The 19,097-nt window shown below is 39.3% G+C and overlaps 1 protein-coding gene across 1 annotated transcript in view; it reads right to left on the reverse strand.

The window, feature by feature from the left end:
- LOC109847454 (probable E3 ubiquitin-protein ligase ATL44) overlaps positions 1 to 19,097 on the reverse strand; it is a 56,874-nt gene that overhangs the window by 182 nt on the left and 37,595 nt on the right. The window contains exon 2 of the mRNA XM_020416683.1: positions 3 to 387. Within this exon, the coding sequence (XP_020272272.1) occupies positions 3 to 387 (385 nt within the window). The remainder of the gene's footprint in view (positions 1 to 2; positions 388 to 19,097) is intronic.

The raw sequence follows: 19,097 nt of genomic DNA on the forward strand, positions 1-19,097 counted from the left end.
GCCACGTGTCGATGCACTTGAGGTGGAACCCGTGCCCGCACGGAGGCAACACCCTGACCAACTCGCCCTCCTCAAACTCCGCCAAGCAAATGGCGCAGTCCGCCAACTTCAAGTCGCCGGCGGACCCCACATCGAACGAAACCGTTGGCAACGAGTTGAGGACCTTCGTCTTGATCCCTCTATTGGTAGGCCGGGGAGAGGAGGCGGGCTGCCTCAGACAGGCACAGCGTGCCACAAGGGCGAGGCCCAATATGCAAATGACAGCACACAGAAGAGAGGCGAGGACGACCGCTACGTCGGAGTCCGTTGAGAGGTTTACGGACTGGTTCGAGTCCAGGAATTGGGCCGAGGATTGGAGGAACCTTGTGGCCGGAGGCAGGAGGCATTATTTTTTTTTTTTTGGGAGGATTTCTAAATGGGTTGATGGTTCAGTTGTACGAGTGAGCTACTCTTTATACTGTTGGGAAAGCGGAGGAGGGAATAAAGGTTAAGCAAATGAAAGTCAGTTAAGATCACAACGGGCGTTGGCATTGTTAGGTTGAGGGTGGATACCAACCTCCGACGACGATGAGGAGCTCCGGCGAAGCTCCGACGAGCTCCAGGTTGGAGCAGGCGAGCGTCGACTCAGCGAATTCGACGACGAACGCGATGGTGGCTTTGGGCGAACGCGACCCTCGCTCGACGAACGCGACCCTCGGTGTGAACGACCTGACCCGCGCGTTCAAGCTCGTCGACCCTCGCGTTCGAGCGACCCCCCACCATCGCGTCCGCTGCACCGCTGGCGACAGGCTGTCGCCAGCCCATCAACTTCGGCTATAAAACCCCCCCCGATGCCCTAGCTCCTGCTGCTCTCTCCCCCGACTTTTCTCTGGCGGCGGTGGCGAAGCCCCTTAACGCAGCAGCGTTTAATCCCTTTGAAAATCGCAGCAGCGATTTTATTTTTTGATCTCCAGCTCTCAAATTAGGGATTTGAGGGGAGATAAAGAAAGGGTTTAAGAAGAGAGAGAAAAGAGAAAAGGGTATTTTAAAGTGGGTATTAACACTGTAGCTACAGTGTTTAATTTGAGGAATCTCAGTTTAGAGATTTGCTCTTAACTTGTAATTTCTTGTTAGATTAAATAAGAAATTAACTGTGTGGCTCCCGAGGACGTAGGCAGTTGCCGAACCTCGTAAATCTTGGTGTACTGTTCTCTATACTGCGTTTCTGTTGCATTAGTGGATTTAGGCGTTAAATTCCCAACATATACATGTTCTCTATTAGTTTATTTGAAATCACAACTATGCATGAGAAGTTGTAAACACCTTTTCTTTTATTCTTGCAGGGATTATGGCTAGGTCTAATCTGTGGCCTCTTTTGTCAAGCGACCACTCTGCTAATTATCACTATTCGTTCCAAGTGGACTAAGTTGGATTTAGTAGCTCGGTATGAACGCTTGCTTGTTTAGTTGGACTATATATTATAAGAGAACATCATATGGAGATCTAGTTATAGAAGGTATTATCGGTACTGATGGTAAAATAATTTTTTGCATGCAAACAGTTGAATATGGTAAACATTTGGAAATATCTGATATGAAGAGTATTGCTTCCCTGCTTTCTCATAGGTGGACTAAGCTGGCCTCTATGTTTGTTTTATTATAGATGAAGAAAAATGATAAAGAAAAAGTTGAAGTTTGACGACGTTCGTGATCTGGTTCTCAGTGAGGAGATCCGACGGAGAGAGTCGGGTGAAGCTACAACCTCTTCAGTATTGCATACAGAGTCAAGAGGTAAAAGTTCAACCAGAGGAAATGGATCAGATGATAGGAGATCCAAATCCAGAAATCCCAACAGTTCGAAGGCTATCGAGTGTTGGAAGTGCGGGAAAACCGGGCACTACAAGAATCAGTGCAGGAGTGCACGGGAGGAGTGGGAGGCAAATGCAGATGTGAATGTTGCCTCCACCTCAGGAGGAGATGATGCGCTGATATGCTCTTTGGAGAGCAAGGAGGAGTCTTGGGTGTTGGACTCGGGAGCATCATTCCATGCTACTTCTCAGAAAGAATTCCTCGAGAAGTATATCCCCGGAAACCTTGGAAATGTATATCTTGGTGACGATCAAGCATGTGCCATTATTGGCAAAGGTGTAGTGAAGATTAAGCTGAATGGGTCAGTATGGGAGCTGAAGGATGTCAGGTATATTCCCGACCTGAAGAGGAACTTAATCTCAGTAAGCCAGCTGGCTAGTGAAGGCTACACGATGACTTTCCATGGAGATGACTGGAGGATTTCGAAGGGCGCAATGACGATTGCCAGAGGCAGGAAGACTGGTACCCTGTATATGACAGCGGGTGCACGTTGTTCGATCTCAGTTGCGGCAGGCAATGAGACTTCAAAGTTGTGGCACCAGAGACTCGGTCATATGAGTGAAAAGGGGATGAAGGTTATGCACACAAAGATAAAACTCCCAGGTTTACAATCAGTAGAGATTGATGTGTGTGAAGAATGCATACTTGGAAAGCAGAAGAGAGTTAGCTTTCAGGCAAGTAGCAGACCCCCCAGGAAGCAGAAGCTAGAGCTTGTTCACTCAGATGTTTGGGGACCAACAACCACCGCGTCGATTGGTGGGAAACACTACTTCGTGACTTTTATTGATGATCACTCTCGGAAAGTATGGGTCTACTTTCTGAAGAAAAAGTCAGAAGTGTTTGAGGCTTTCAGAAGATGGAAAGCCATGGTCGAGAATGAGACCGGTTTGAGGGTAAAGAAACTCAGAACAGACAATGGTGGTGAGTATGAAGACACCAGATTCAAGAAGTTCTGCTATGAGCACGGTATCAGAATGGAGAGGACCGTGCCCGGCACGCCTCAGCACAATGGTGTGGCTGAGCGCATGAATAGAACGTTGACAGAGAGAGCCAGAAGCATTCGGATGCAGTCAGGTCTACCGAAGCAGTTCTGGGCAGAAGCAGTCAACACAGCAGCTTACTTGATCAACCGAGGTCCATCGGTTCCATTGGAGCACAGAATACCAGAAGAGGTATGGTGCGGAAAGGAGGTAACCCTCTCACATCTCAAAGTTTTCGGTTGTGTAGCTTATGTGCATATAAGTGATCAAGGCAGGAATGAGCCTGATCCCAAGTCCAAGAAATGCACATTCATCGGGTATGGTGAAGACGAGTTCGGCTACCGCATTTGGGACAACGAAAACAAGAAGGTGATCAGGTGCAGAGATGTGACATTCAACGAGAAGGTGATGTACAAGGACATGCACAAGACAGATGACGGTGACTCAGAGAGCGAGTCAACATTTGTAGATACAGATGATGTTCCGGATAACCTCTCGAAAGAACCCAATGCAGAAGGTCCTCAGCCAGAAGAGCCTGTTGGACAGAACGGTGCGCAGGAGCCCGACGCACCAGCTCCGATATTGAGGAGAACTACTCGTCCTCCTGTGCCTAACAGCAGATACATGAATTATATGTTGCTGACAAATGGAGGAGAGTCTGAAAGCTTTGATGAAGCTTGTCAGAGTGGAGATGCGAGCAAGTGGGAGTTTGCTGCGAAAGAAGAGAAGAAATCTCTGATCTCCAACCAGACATGGGGACTAGCTGAGTTGCCCATGGGGAAGAAGGCACGTCACAACAAGTGGGTGTATCGAGTGAAGAAGGAACAGGGTGGTTCCAGAAGATACAGAGCCCGACGAGTTGTCAAAGGATTTCAACAGAATATCCAAGGAAGAAAGGATCCAGCGGATATGTTGACAAAGGCAGCGACCTTTCAGAAACTGGAGTTGTGTGCAACTTCAGTTGGCCTTCATGCATAGATGATGAGGGCGGAGCCACACAGGAGAGGAGCTTGATGAGATAGTCAGTTGCCGTCGGTTTGGTCTCCAAGTGGGAGATTGTTAGGTTGAGGGTGGATACTAACCTCCGACGACGATGAGGAGCTCCGGCGAAGCTCCGACGAGCTCCAGGTTGGAGCAGGCGAGCGTCGACTCAGCGAATTCGACGACGAACGCGATGGTGGCTAGCTCCTGCTGCTCTCTCCCCCGACTTTTCTCTGGCGGCGGTGGCGAAGCCCCTTAACGCAGCAGCGTTTAATCCCTTTGAAAATCGCAGCAGCGATTTTATTTTTTGATCTCCAGCTCTCAAATTAGGGATTTGAGGGGAGATAAAGAAAGGGTTTAAGAAGAGAGAGAAAAGAGAAAAGGGTATTTTAAAGTGGGTATTAACACTGTAGCTACAGTGTTTAATTTGAGGAATCTCAGTTTAGAGATTTGCTCTTAACTTGTAATTTCTTGTTAGATTAAATAAGAAATTAACTGTGTGGCTCCCGAGGACGTAGGCAGTTGCCGAACCTCGTAAATCTTGGTGTACTGTTCTCTATACTGCGTTTCTGTTGCATTAGTGGATTTAGGCGTTAAATTCCCAACAGGCATAATTAATAGTCTGATTATGCTATAAAATTGTATAATGATTGGACTGAGGGGAACTTAAAAAAGACAATAATTAGCAAAATAGACCATTTTGCTAATTATTTAGCAAAATAGACTTTTTTTGGCCTGTTAACAAAAAAGAGGTCGATTTAAAAAACAGACTACTGAAAACATACGAGACGTTTTTTGTGAGCACTAATCCACGATTAGTGCACTAAAAACATACGGGACTACTAGTCTCGTATGTTTTTAGCAGTTTATTTTTTAAAATCGAACTCTTTTTTACTTGTTGGCCAAAAAGAGGTCTATTTTGCTAATTAATTAGCAAAATGGTCTATTTTGCTAATTAATTAGCAAAATCAGTCTTTTTAAAAAAAAATTCCCTTAGACTGATGTAGAATTGATCCCGGGACACGTGTCAGGGTCTCCTTCCGTTCTGTGCTAGCTATAGTAAAAAAATAAAAAATTTAATTAGGTTTAAGTGGGGCGGGTACGACACTAAGGGGGTGTTTGTTTGGATGCAAGTGAAAGATGAAAATGAGAAAGTTACTTTCATTTAACAATTAAGGTGTTTGTTTTCATGTAAGTGGTTATGAAAGTGAGATGCAAGAAAGTTGCCACATATGATTTAATGTAATTTTGACTTCCCCTAAAAAAGTGGTGAAGTCACATGAAAGTGAAAAAAAATATAACTAATTTAATTAAATAATTTTAATTATACTCTCTAATTAATCTTATTTTGCCATGTCATCTTCATATTGTACTTTCGATAATAATTTAATTTTTCAAACAAACACTGTATTTCACTTACGTGCTGACATTGATGTAAAAGTCATTTGCAAAAAAAAAATAACTTACATATTTTAAATTCACTTTCAGATTACTAAACACCCTCTAAACAGGGTGAACCCGATTTTTTGTTGCGGTTATTCTTGCTAGCTGGATTAGTGGTGGATAACAACATATATACTGATATTCCCACTTTTGACTGGAAAGCTAAGTAGAAGAGACCAAAGGCATGTTGGAAGCTTCACATGCCCAAAAGTACAAAAAGGAGTTGCTTGTAGGAAAGCTCTCGAGAGCTTTGTGATGTTAAAGCCAGGAAAAATTGGAAAAAGACCTTTACCAGAGAGGAGGAGCAGTGCAGTCACTTGCCTCTTCTTTACTTCAAGTCCGCTTGAAAACTTCAGCCTATGCATCACCCAATCACCAATTCATCAGTAAAAGATAACATCTTTCTAAATAAGAGGGCTAAAGGTTAAACTAGCTAGCAAAGAGGACTTCTACTTGAGGGAAAAAATTAGCTTACTTCGCCTATGGCTTAATTTGCTTGTAAGGACTCTATCCATAAGAAGCAAAAACATTTTTTAAAAATCATGACTAATTATAGAGTTGATATACTAAATTAATAACTAATTGTGAAGTTAATCTACTAACTAATTATAAAGATTATAGACTCATTTTAACAATCATGATAAGGATTGAAAATGTACATATTTCAATTGATAATGAAAAACTGGATGGGCACTCAATATAACTTCTTTGTTTTGTCTTTCAAAATTTTTTATTAATCACAAAATTGCCTTTTCATTTCTCTCATACCACGTCGTCTAATGACCAGCCCACTTCCCCCACTGCCCAAATTCTTTTTCGATTACCATCATGATTTAAACACTTATTCACTCTAATTAGCTAATATCATTGCATCAATTTCTTGCATTTCCCCCCTATGGTAACCTCTCTCTAACCTTACATTATAAAGTAACCTTCTGTTCTCTACCCATCATTCAATATTCCAGTCTTCAAAAAATTCACCGTAGACTCTATGTGCAACAATAGAACTGTATGTCGTCTATCCACAATTGGGCAATAATATAGGAGTTCTGCTCACAATTAACCCTAAAATAAATAACCCATAATTTTGATATCCCTAATTTCTTAGACCCTTGGACTGTTATTGTAAAACCCCGTATTTTTTTTTGTTATGCATATATGTGAATTATTGTGATAAATAGCTTGAGGTCATAGTGTAAAACCCCGTATTTTTTTTTGTTATGCATATATGTGAATTATTGTGATAAATAGCTTGAGGTCATAGATGGACATGATAACAAGTTATTTGAGATGATATGCGTGTATATATATAGAGTTTTGTGCGTTGGTTTTGCAAATAAGCAAAACATGCACGAAACAGGGAAACTGTCGGATCAGTCGACCGATCAGTCGACTGACGCGCTCAGTCGATCGATCAGTCGACTGACGAGCTGTTTTCATGTTTTTCCAGGTTTCGGATCTGTTTTGTTTGGTTCGGGTTTTGGGTCGGGTCTGGCTATTAATATATGATCTCCCCTACCCGAAAACACCCCCTCTCATCACCAGATCTGAGAAACCCTAGCCCACTCTCTCCTCTCTCAAACCCTAGGTTCGTTCTTGGTGATTTTGGGGAGAACTCGAAGGATTTCCGTCGAGATTTTCACTTTGCAGCGAAAGAAACCACTCTCTCGCAGATCCAGGAGCTTTTCATCACCCCTGAGGCGAATAACATCTCGCCCAACTCTGTCCCTTTTGTTTTACACGAATTTATTGAGTTTTAATGAGTTTTATTGAGCCTAAAACGTATTTTTAGTACAAAGAATAAATCTTTATGGTATATGATGTGAAATATTGAGCTTCTCAGTTTATAAAAAGATCATCAACACTTTATTAAAGAGATCTAGATCTGAAAACGTTTGACAAGAGTTAATTCATGATTTATTGATTTCAAAACGTATCAAACATGTTTTATGTGTTTAAGGTTTTTGATAAATGTTTACATGTAGATCTTTCATTTCAGTTTAGTACATATATGTTAAAATCAGTATCTTTATGCTTGGGATTTATGATGATGATTTTAGATAAATAATAATGCAAATAATCACTGCACAAACAGGTTTTTGCAGCCGTTCGGTCGACTGACCAGTCGACCGACGGGCTGAATTTTTCAGCTATCAGTCGACTGACGGGATGATTTTGTTTTTCTCAGTTTCTCAGTCAACCAATGAGTCGACTGATTTCATCTGTTGACACATGAGTCGACTGATGAGATGTTTTACAGATTCTTGATCTGTTTGAGTTTATTTTTTAGGGTCGCCTCGATTATTTGACACTAGTTTACGACGTTAGTAATTTATCTGTACATGTGAGTTGACTTTTGACACAAGTTTAGACCTGAACATCGAGACGCGTGCGAGTTTAGGATATGTATATCTTTCCACATATACCTTTGATAGTTGCACCTCTTTACTTATAGTCCATGTGTTGGACATGCATTACTATTAGTCCATGTGTTGGACACTTACCATTTTAGTCCATGTGTTGGACATGCATATCATTTAGTCCATGTGTTGGACACTTACCATTTTAGTTCATGTGTTGGACATGCATATCATTTAGTCCATGTGTTGGACATTTACTAAACCTTGAGCATGATACATAACCAAGTTTAGAGTATGACATATTTATGAAGTTGGGACATGATAGCTACCTAGGCTGGACGTGACACTTATTGTGGCTTTGACATGACTTTGTTTATCGGTAGAGATGGGGTTCATTTTCTTTTCTTTATTGTTCAGGTATTAGACTCCGTGTTTGGTACTTAGGGACTTATAATTTGAGATACAAGGTATATACATGAGGGTTTTCTTGTTTAGATTATTTCGTTCGACGTACCTATGCTCGTGTTGTAATTTCCTAAGTACTAAAACTCATTATTGTTAGGATAAATGATTTTATATTATTATGTGTTAACTGTATTTTCTTATACAACGAGCCCTATCCCTTGGGGTTGGTTGTGATGTTGCTCGTTAGCGCTTTGACGCTCGTTGTCCCTCCCCCTTTCAGGTAACGAGCCAGGAGCCCAGAGAGTCGCAGGTTGATGGCGATGCATTTTAGCTTCAGCTGTCTATTTAGTTATATTTTTCTTTTGAGCTCCATTATAGACTTTTGTTTAGACATTTGAAAGTTTTATTCTAGAAGTTGTAAAGGTTGTGTGTCTTATTTCCTCTTGTCAGATATTTTTTTTTTGTATTTGAGACTTGTTGAGTACTTCAGTTTATTTATTTCAGACATTTACTAGATGATGGAATATTAATCTGATCTCTAATATTTCATCTGTTGATTTCTATATTATCTTCTACTTGCTTTTGTACCAACACCTTTTATTGAATCTACTAGAGAGATAGTAATTGTGATGGTGAAACATGTTATTGCACGGTGTGGTGCATGACAGGTTTGACATTCTTGGTTTCACCTTGGACTGCAGCCTTGTGTGAACCCAGGGGCGTCACAGTTGGTATCAGAGCCAGGTTTCAGTATTCCAGCTCGTAGCTCGACCATTAGACACCCCTTTATCAATTTCCACCCCTTTAGATGAGGTATCACTTCTGGAGAGGGTTTGTAGGAGGTGTACTATCAGTCTAGATGAGTCGGAGTTCGTCGTTGATTTGATAGTGTTGCATATGTTCGAGTTTGATGTCATCTTTGGTATGGACTGGTTATCGTCCTACCATATTAGTATTGACTGTTTTGCGAAGACAGTCAGATTACAAGCGTCCGATGGATTCGAGATGATTGTGGCCACTTCTCAGAGCAACCGTTTTGCGGAGTTATTTCTGACGTACATCGAGGAGGTGATGCGACGGGATGAGGGTACTGATTTGTTGGAGACTAGAGTTGTCTCAGAGTATCAGGATGTCTTTCAGGACATACCTGGGTTACCTCCTATGAGAGAGGTCAATTTTTGTATTGAGTTGTAGCTGGGCACAGCCACGATATCCCGTGCACCCCTATTGCATGGTACTAGCTGAGATGAGGGAGCTTCAGACCCAGTTGGACGAGTTGTTAGCTCAGGGATTTATTCGTCGGAGTCATTCTTGTTAGACCCTAGAGGGGGGGTGATTAGGGTCTTATGCTAATCTAATCCGATTAAATGCCAATTAAAAACTAATTAACAAATTATTCTTGCAAGAGAGATATACAATATGTTACAAGCAAGAATAAGCAATATGAACAAAGGTAAATATCCTAGCAAAGAGATATACTATAAGATATATGCAATGATATATAAACTAACACAAGGGTAAACAAAATGAACAAAATAGTGGATCATATAAATAATGAGCTATGGACAATGGCGATATAAGATATGAACATAAATATAAATGAACGCCAAAGCACACTCAAACACACTATATGATCACGGAGTTCGGACCTTCCGTCCTACGTCTCCGCTCCCCACTCCCGGGGAGAAATCCACTAACACAATCCGGTTTGGAAGCCGGAACTTCTTCTACACACTCGGTTTTCTAGCTAACCGAAAACTCTACAACTCACACTCTTGCAATCACACTCTACACCCACTAAGTGTTGGACCTAGCCGTGTCTCCCTCAAGTGCTCGGTTACAACCTCTCCCTAGGCACGTCAACCGACGCCACTCCTCTTGGGACGATCCCCGACTCTCACCACACACTCCTCACTCGGTGTACAAGAGTATTACAAAGTGATTTAACAATTAAGCACAATATAGCAAATGATTGTTCTCTCTAACAAGGTGAGCAACTAAACTCAATATAAAACTAGCTTTAATAGAAATGATAATTGACAAATAACAAATGAAAGCTAGAGTAGAGTTTAGAAAACTTCTCAATGGAAGACAAGATGGAGAGATGGAGATTGGAGCCCAAACAAGAAGATGATCTCCTCCACTTGTGAAAACTTCTTCACAAACAAAACAAACCCTTAAATACACTTAAACCCTTGTTTAAAACTTGTTTAAAAACTTCTTAGCTTTTTTTAAAACATTTCTTGAGTACTTGAAAAGAGATCAGCAATTAGGTATTTATACCCACTCAAGATCTCAACAAGAACCCCAAACCAAATGACAAAACAGCCCCAGACAAATCAGCTCAGAAATATCCGTTAGGAGACAACAACTCTATTGTCGGTCGACCGGAAATTCAGTCGGTCGACCGATGGAGCGAAAAAGCACGAAAACCAGCTCTGGACAATCGTCGGTCGACCGGTGCGGTCGACCGATGGAGCTTTCGGTCGACCAGATCGGTCGACCGGTCGACCGCTGTCCAGGTCGAAAACAAAAGAAAACAGGCAGAGACTTCGTCGGTCGACCGGTACGGTCGACCGATGGAGCTTTCGGTCGACCGGACCGGTCGACCAACAGACTCTCTGTCGCCTAGTGAAGAAAGATCAAATGATCGGTCGACCAGTGCGGTCGACCGAAAACTGACATATGAAAAACTGATTTTCTGATTTTAAAATGTTGTTTAAAAATATCAAATAAATTCCAAAAAATGTAAAACTTTGGGGAATGATTGTAGACATGATAATAAACATGCTACAGTGACTGGTTATCAGAAAGAACTTCCCAAATAAAAAATATCATTATTTTACAAAATAGTCCAAAACATGAAAATACGAGATACTTGAATTTTAATGTTTTGACATAAACCAACTTTTGAAACTTTGTGAAATGTTTTTATAGACTTAGTAAAACATGTATAAACTGATATTGAAGTCTACAAACTAATAAGACAGTATTTTTACAAAATTACATATTCTATGCAATAAGTACTAAAACATAATAGAGTATGTAATATCATAAAAACCAAAACACATGTATGTATATATAACTATATATACGCATAGAAACCAAAACTTGTGTATATATATATATAACTATATATATACGAAGAAACCAATAAAATATGTGTGTATATTATATTGAGCTTCGAGTATCTAACACACATTATATAACACTTAAACTAAATTACCCAAGCAATGATCTTGATCTTCAATAAGCTTAACTTGGTAATCTCGCGGATGAAGCTTGAACTTGGATCTTGAACTTTGAATAGCAGGGCTTCACCGACATTCCGCCAACCTCCTTTGGATATAATCGTTGAAGCTCTATTCCATCCATCCTCCAACTACGTTGTTTGTCTACAAAACATAGGAATGCACAAACACTAGACAAACAACATTAGTAATAAATTGTTTGTTAAACATCATCAAAACAAGAAGGCCAACAATCTCCCCCTTTTTGATGATGACAAACAATTTACAAAAAGAAGTATATGCATGAAGTAAATGAACATATACAAGATAATAACTCACATGCATATAAACAAACAAGATAGATATACTCACAATATTTCTCCCCCTTTGACAACATCAAAAAGGGGACAAAAAGAATAAGAGAGCAAAATCAATAGGCATAGGTGAGTATAAAAAGAATATATATAGGGATTGCTCCCCCTATCAAAAAGCCATATAGAATATATGCAATGAAGATCATGGCAAACATATGTGAGCAAGCATAGATGAGAAATATGCTAAACACCACTCACATACAAAAAGACAATGAGAACACATATAAAATGTCAATATGAAAAATAGTGTCTCATATCAAGGACCATAAAAACCATGTGTAAAGATAGATTTATGAAATCAAAAGAAAAGGAAAACATGAGAACCATGAAAAAAGTTTTCAAGTGAAAACAAATCACTCAAATGAAATCATAAATCAAGATTTGAGTTCAAAAACAATGTTTGCTCAAAAGGAAAATTTTCTTTACATAACTTAATCAAACCACTCATAGAATACATTATAAGGCACGAATAGATGATCCATAAGCACAAACATATAAATATCATCATATAGGTGAATTATAATGAATTCAAAAGCAACAAATCAAAACACAATTTTTAAGAGAGGCAACAATTATATCAAGCTCTTGAGCTTGTTCCAACCCATATAATCATTTTAGCATCCGGTAAACTTGATTTGGGAATAAACACCCAATAAATCCGGAGGGTTATATAAATACAAACCTCTCATCAAAATCAAAACTAATAATCATGAAAACAAAGGATTTGATAAAAGAAAAAATTGTTTTCATAACCAAAAGATCTTAAAACATAATTTTCAAAACCAAGACAAAAAAATAAAAACACTAAAGTTATTGGTTTAAAATCAAATTTGTTTTGGTACCCAAGTATTCTTGGTACCAAAAGATTTAGGGACATGACCCCTATCAATTAAGCTCAAAGCCCTAGGGTTATGAACCCTCTTAGACGCATAAAGAGATCAATTTGTTTTTGTGGACCATTAGCTCGTGCACGGGAATCATTTGCAAATAAAGATTTTCTTTTAAAATTATTTTGCAAATGGGAAACTCTCTTCAAATCAAAATAAAACTTGGTCAAATGACCAAATCTACCACAATGATCACACTTAAACTTTTGTGGTCTTTTAAAATCATTTGGCAAAAGTGAGGTCTTTTTCAAATCATAGCAAAATTTTGCCAAATGGCCAAAACGTCCACAAAGATCACATTTGAACACATTAGCATGTTTATGATGTGCATGATAAGCATATGCATGTGTATGTGATGAAGAAGCTACATGAGATGCACAATGAGCATTAGCATTGTTATGTTTGTATGCATCATAGCAAAATCTAGCAAGATGGCCTTTACGACCGCAAATTGTGCATTTGTAGACTTTGCTATATATGTGTGCATGATGAGTAGATGATTTTGACTTAGACTTGACACACATATTCACAAGCTTCTTATGGTTGTTAATGCATGTATTAAGAGTTGAATCTAAAGAAGAAATACGGTTTTTAACATTGTTCAACTCATCATTAGGCATATTAGCATTAACTTTAGAAGTAGAACATAAATAATTATTTATAAAAGAAGCAGTATTATTTTTTATGTTCTCTACTTCTAACATGGCATTATCTTTTTCATGAGATAAGCTAGTTATAGATGTGGTTAATTTTTCATTTTCCAAAATTAACATGTCATTGTTTTCTTTAAGCATGGTATTTTCTTTTGCAATGACATCCAATTTTGACACTAGCTCCTCATGATTGGATTCTAAATTATCATGCTTGCTTTTTAAATCAATAAAATCTTTATGCAAATTAGTGTAGGCATGCATTAATCTATCATATGCACAAGCAAGTTCATCACTAGATAAATCATTAATGGATTCGAACTCGCAAACCTCACTAGGGCTATCGCCTAGTGGCCGTGTGCATGATGAAGCTCCACATGAACTTGAAGCCGGATCCGCCAAAGCTTGTTGGATCGCCTCCAAGTCCCCTTGATATGCTTTAATAAGTTTTCATAAGGTATAAGCACCATCAAAATGAACAAACTTGTTAGAGAGGGATGAGTTAAAAGCATTTAACAAATATTCTAACAAAATGTTGTTCATAGTAAACATGCGATGATCATTTTGGGCACAATATAAGTATCATCTATAATTTCCCATAAATCAAAGTGTTTAGATTGAACAAAGAGTTTAAATCTAACACACCATTGGGCATAGGGAAAATTATCTAATCTAGGAGCAATATTGATGGCATAACCTAAACCATGCATATCCATAATATAAAAGGCAAGCAAGATACAAATAAAGCTCAAAATTAGATTAGCACAATAAACTAACTTGGATCTTTAACTCAAGGCGATTAGACCTTAAATCAAAGAGCACCAAGCTCTGATACCAATTGTTAGACCCTAGAGGGGGGGTGATTAGGGTCTTATGCTAATCTAATCCGATTAAATACCAATTAAAAATAATTAACAACTATATTCTTGCAAGATAGGTATACAATCTATTATGGGCAAGAATATGCAATATACACAAAGTGATATATCCTATATGATGAAATATATGCAAGGATATATAAACAACACAAGGGTAAATAATCTAAACTAGATAGTGGATCATATAAATAATGAGCTAATAACAATGGCGACAAGAAATATAAACACAAGTATAAATAAACGCCAAAGCACACTCAAACACAATCACTATATGATCACGGAGTTCGACCCTTCGTCCTACGTCTCCGGTTCCCCACTCCCGGGAGAAATCCACTATCACAACCGGGTTTTCTACGCTCACCCGAATAACGTTTACAACCACACTATGTCGGTTTTCAATGCTCACCGAACAACGTTCACTCCTCAAACTCGGTTTTCTAGTTCACCGAAAACTTCACAACGCACTCGGTTTCTAGCTCACCGAAAACCTAACAACACTCACAATGTAACAAATATAAATTTGTTCTCTACAATAGATGAGAACACAATTAAGCACAACTCAATGTTACAATCTCTCACAACCCTAATATACTATGTATGTAAATACAATAAGCTCAAGTGGGTGTGTGTAACAATGAGATAAAATCAAATCAACTAAACTCAATATAAAACTAGCTTTAATAGAAATGATAATTGACAAATAACAAATGAAAGCTAGAGTAGAGTTTAGAAAACTTCTCAATGGAAGACAAGATGGAGAGATGGAGATTGGAGCCCAAACAAGAAGATGATCTCCTCCACTTGTGAAAACTTCTTCACAAACAAAAAAAACCCTTAAACATACTTAAACCCTTGTTTAAAACTTGTTTAAAAACTTCTTAGCTTTTTTTAAAACATTTCTTGAGTACTTAAAAAGAGATCAGCAATTGGGTATTTATACCCACTCAAGATCTCAACAAGAACCCCAAACCAAATGACAAAACAGCCCCAGACAAATCAGCTCAGAAATAGCCGTTAGGAGACAACGGCTCTATTGTCGGTCGACCGGAAATTCAGTCGGTCGACCGATGGAGCGAAAAAGCACGAAAACCACGACCGGACCGGTCAACCGACAGACTCTCTGTCGCCCAGTGATGAAAGATCAAATGATCGGTCGACCGGTTCGGTCGACCGAAATCTGATACATGAAAAATAAAGTCTGAAAGCTGTTTTGCTGATTTTAAAACACTATTTAAAAATATCAAATAAATTCTAAAAAATGTAAAACTTTAGGAAATGATTATAGACATGATAATAAACATGCTACAGTGACTGGTTAGAAAGGACCTCCCAAATAAAAAATATCATCATTTTACAAAATAGTCCAAAACATGAAAATATGAGATACTTGAATTTTGATGTTTTGACATAAACCAATTTTTGAAACTTTGTAAAATGTTTTTATAGACTTAGTAAAACATGTATAAACTGATATTGAAGTCTACAAACTAATAAGACAGTATTTTTACAAAATTACATATTCTATGCAATAAGTACTAAAACATAATAGAGTATGTAATATCATAAAAACCAAAACACATGTATGTATATATAACTATATATACGCATAGAAACCAAAACTTGTGTATATATATATATAACTATATATATACGAAGAAACCAATAAAATATGTGTGTATATTATATTGAGCTTAGAGTATCTAACACACATAATATAACACTTAAACTAAAGTTACCCAAGCTTGATCTTGATCTTCATTGAGCTCAACTTGGTACACTTGCGGATGAAGCTTGAACTTGATCTTTAACTTGAATTGCATTGAAGCTCTATTCCATCCATCCTCCAACTACGTTGTTTGTCTACAATACATAGGAATGCACAAACACTAGACAAACAACATTAGTAGTAAATTGTTTGTTAAACATCATCAAAACAAAGAGGCCAACAATTCTCCGTGGGGCGCGCCAGTTCTCTTCGTGAAGAAGAAGGACGATAGTATGAGATTGTGCATAGATTATAGAGAGTTGAACAAGGTCACTATTCGGAATAGGTACCCATTACCTAGGATTGATGACTTGTTCCACTAGTTGTAGGGAGCGCAGTTCTTTTCGAAGATTGATCTTCGTTCTGGTTATCATTAGTTACGGGTTCGGGAGATGGATATCCCCAAGACCGCTTTTCTTACTTGATATGGATCTTTCGAGTTCATGGTCATGTCATTTGGGTTGACCAATGCACACGCGGTATTCATGGATTTGATAAATCAGGTTTTTCGTCCTTTCTTGGACCAGTTCGTGATTGTTTTCATCGACGAAATCCTCATTTATTCGAGATCAGAGGCAGATCATGAGCAGCATCTCCGATTAGCTTTGTAGACCCTACGGGAGCACTAGTTATATGCCAAGTTCAGCAAGTGCGAGTTTTGGCTTTCAGATGTCAGATTTCTCGGCCATGTCATCAGCAGAGAGGGCATATCAGTAGACCTAGCTAAGGTTACAGCAGTGCTTGATTGGGAACTGCCGAAGACGGTGACGAAGATTCGTAGCTTCTTGGGATTAGCAGGTTATTATAGGAAGTTTATCCAGGACTTCTCAAAGATTTCGATGCCACTTACACGCCTTACGAAGAAGGGTGTATAGTTCATTTGGAGTGTGGAGTGCCAGAAAGCCTTTGATATCTTGAAGACTAAGTTGACTTCAGCACCAGTTTTGACTATTCCGAGCAACGACAGGACGTTCGTGGTCTACACAGATGCATCATTGGCAGGATTAAGAGGCGTCTTGATGCAGACTCAGAGGATAGTAGCATATATCTCACGACAGTTGAGGGTGCACGAGCAGAACTATCCCACTCATGATTTGGAGTTAGCAGCTGTAGTATTTGCATTGAAGTCATGGAGACACTATTTGTATGGAGTGCAGTTTGAGTTGTTCACAGACCACCAGAGTCTGAAGTATCTTTTCTTTCAGAAGGAACTCAACCAGAGACAGAGGAGATGGATTGAGTTTATCAAGGACTACGAGTTCGCGATTCAGTATCATCCGGGGAAGGCGAATGTCGTAGCAGATACTCTGAGTAGGAAGCGTCAACATCGGGTTTCAGCTTTGAGGTGTTCATTATATAGAGATCTCCTTACTCTTAGCCAGTTTGATTTCAAACCCGAGATTGGTGAAACCAGTGCGTTTTTGGGAGCTATGTCATTTCAGCCATCTTAGAGTACCAGAGTAGTCAGAGTTCAGCTAGAAGACTTTTGGATTCAAATCCGAAAGGAGGAGATTTCCAAAGAGTCTAAGGCTGATTGGACCATTGGAGCAGACGGAAGTCTACAGATTAGGGGTAGATTGGTTATGCCAGCCAGTACAGAGCTGAAGAGGGAGTTATTTGATGAGGCGCACCGTACTCTGTACACAGTACATCTAGGGACTACCAATATGTACAAGGACCTGAAGAGACATTTCTGGTGGAGTGGCATGCGTAGATAGATTACAGAGTATGTGGCTAAGTGTTTTACCTATCAGTAGGTGAAGGCAGAGCATCAGAGACCGGCAGGGACACTTCAGCCTTTGCTTATTCCAGAGTAGAAGTGGACAGATATTTTTATGGACTTCATTGTATGGTTGCCAAAGTCGAAGAAGGTGAATGATTCTGTTTGGGTGATAGTGGACCGGTTGACGAAGTCAGCACATTTTATTCCAGTGAGGACTACATATTCAGCTGAGGCGTATGCGAGGATATTTATTCGGGAGATAGTACGACTTCATGGAGTCCCTGATACGATTGTGTCGGATCAAGGTTTAATGTTCACTTTATATTTTTGGAGGAGTTTCCAGGATTCGTTCGGCAGCAGGTTATCTTACAGCAGTGTATTCCACCCACAGACAGATAGTCAGACAGAGAGGGTGAACCAGGTGTTGTAAGACATGTTGCGGGCTTGTGTCATAGACTTTCAAGGTAGCTGGGAGGAGCATATTCCACTGATAGAGTTCGCTTATAACAATAGTTATCAAGTGACGATCGGTATGGCCCCATATGAGGCATTGTACGGAAGACCTTATAGATCACCGATATGTTGGGCAGAGCCAGAGGATAGCTTAATGCTTGGACCAGAACTTGTGAGGCAGACTACTGAGAAGGTAGCATTGATCAGAGATAGGATTTTAGCCGCTCAGAGTCGGCAAAAGAGCTATGCAGATAAGAGACGAAGACCCTTGGAGTTTTAGGTTGTAAATTCAGTCATGCTGAAGGTATCGCCTATGAAAGGCGTTCAGTGATTTGGGAGACGGGGAAAGCTTGCACCGAGGTATATTGGATCCTTCCGGATTTTGGAGCGCATTGGAGCTGTGTCATACAGACTAGATCTTCCAGCATCGATGTCTAGTATCCATAATGTATTTCATGTTTCTATGCTCGAGAAACACTTGCATGATGAGGAGCAGCAACGAGTATTGGATGCACCAGAGATTGAACTTCTGGAGGATTTGACTACTATTGAGCTTCTAGTTTGTATATTTGGGTGAAAGTTTGGTGGAACCAAAGAAGCGTTGAGGAGATTTCTTGGGAGCGTGAAGAGGATATGTGTCGTGACTATCCACACATGTTTAAGCAGGTAAATTAAAACTTTTGTATGGTTTATATATATGGCTTATAGATTCTATTATGGCGACGTTTACACTTAACACTAAAATGAGGGTATTACCACTTATCTCCTAAGTACTCGGAACATATGGTATATATATGAGGGGTTCCTTGTTTGGATTTTTCACTCGATGTACTTGTTCCATTTAGTTAGGGGTTAAGTGGGGGTATTTACATTTTAGATAGTTAAGTGTAGACATCGAAAATGATTCTCGAGCGCGAAGATGATATGTAGCGCTACTTCCTGCATTTATTGAGGAAGTGAATTGATTTATATGCATGAGCATTTGTATGATTATATTTAGATTTAACGCTAGAATGAGGATATTTCCGCTCAGTTCTTAACCTTTTGGAACATATGGTATATATATGGGGGGTTCCTTGTTTGGATTTTTCGCCGACGTACTAAGTTCCATTTGATTAAGG

Source organism: Asparagus officinalis, chromosome 7 (genome assembly GCF_001876935.1).
Source record: "Asparagus officinalis chromosome 7, Aspof.V1, whole genome shotgun sequence".
NCBI classification, from domain to species: Eukaryota; Viridiplantae; Streptophyta; class Magnoliopsida; order Asparagales; family Asparagaceae; genus Asparagus; species Asparagus officinalis.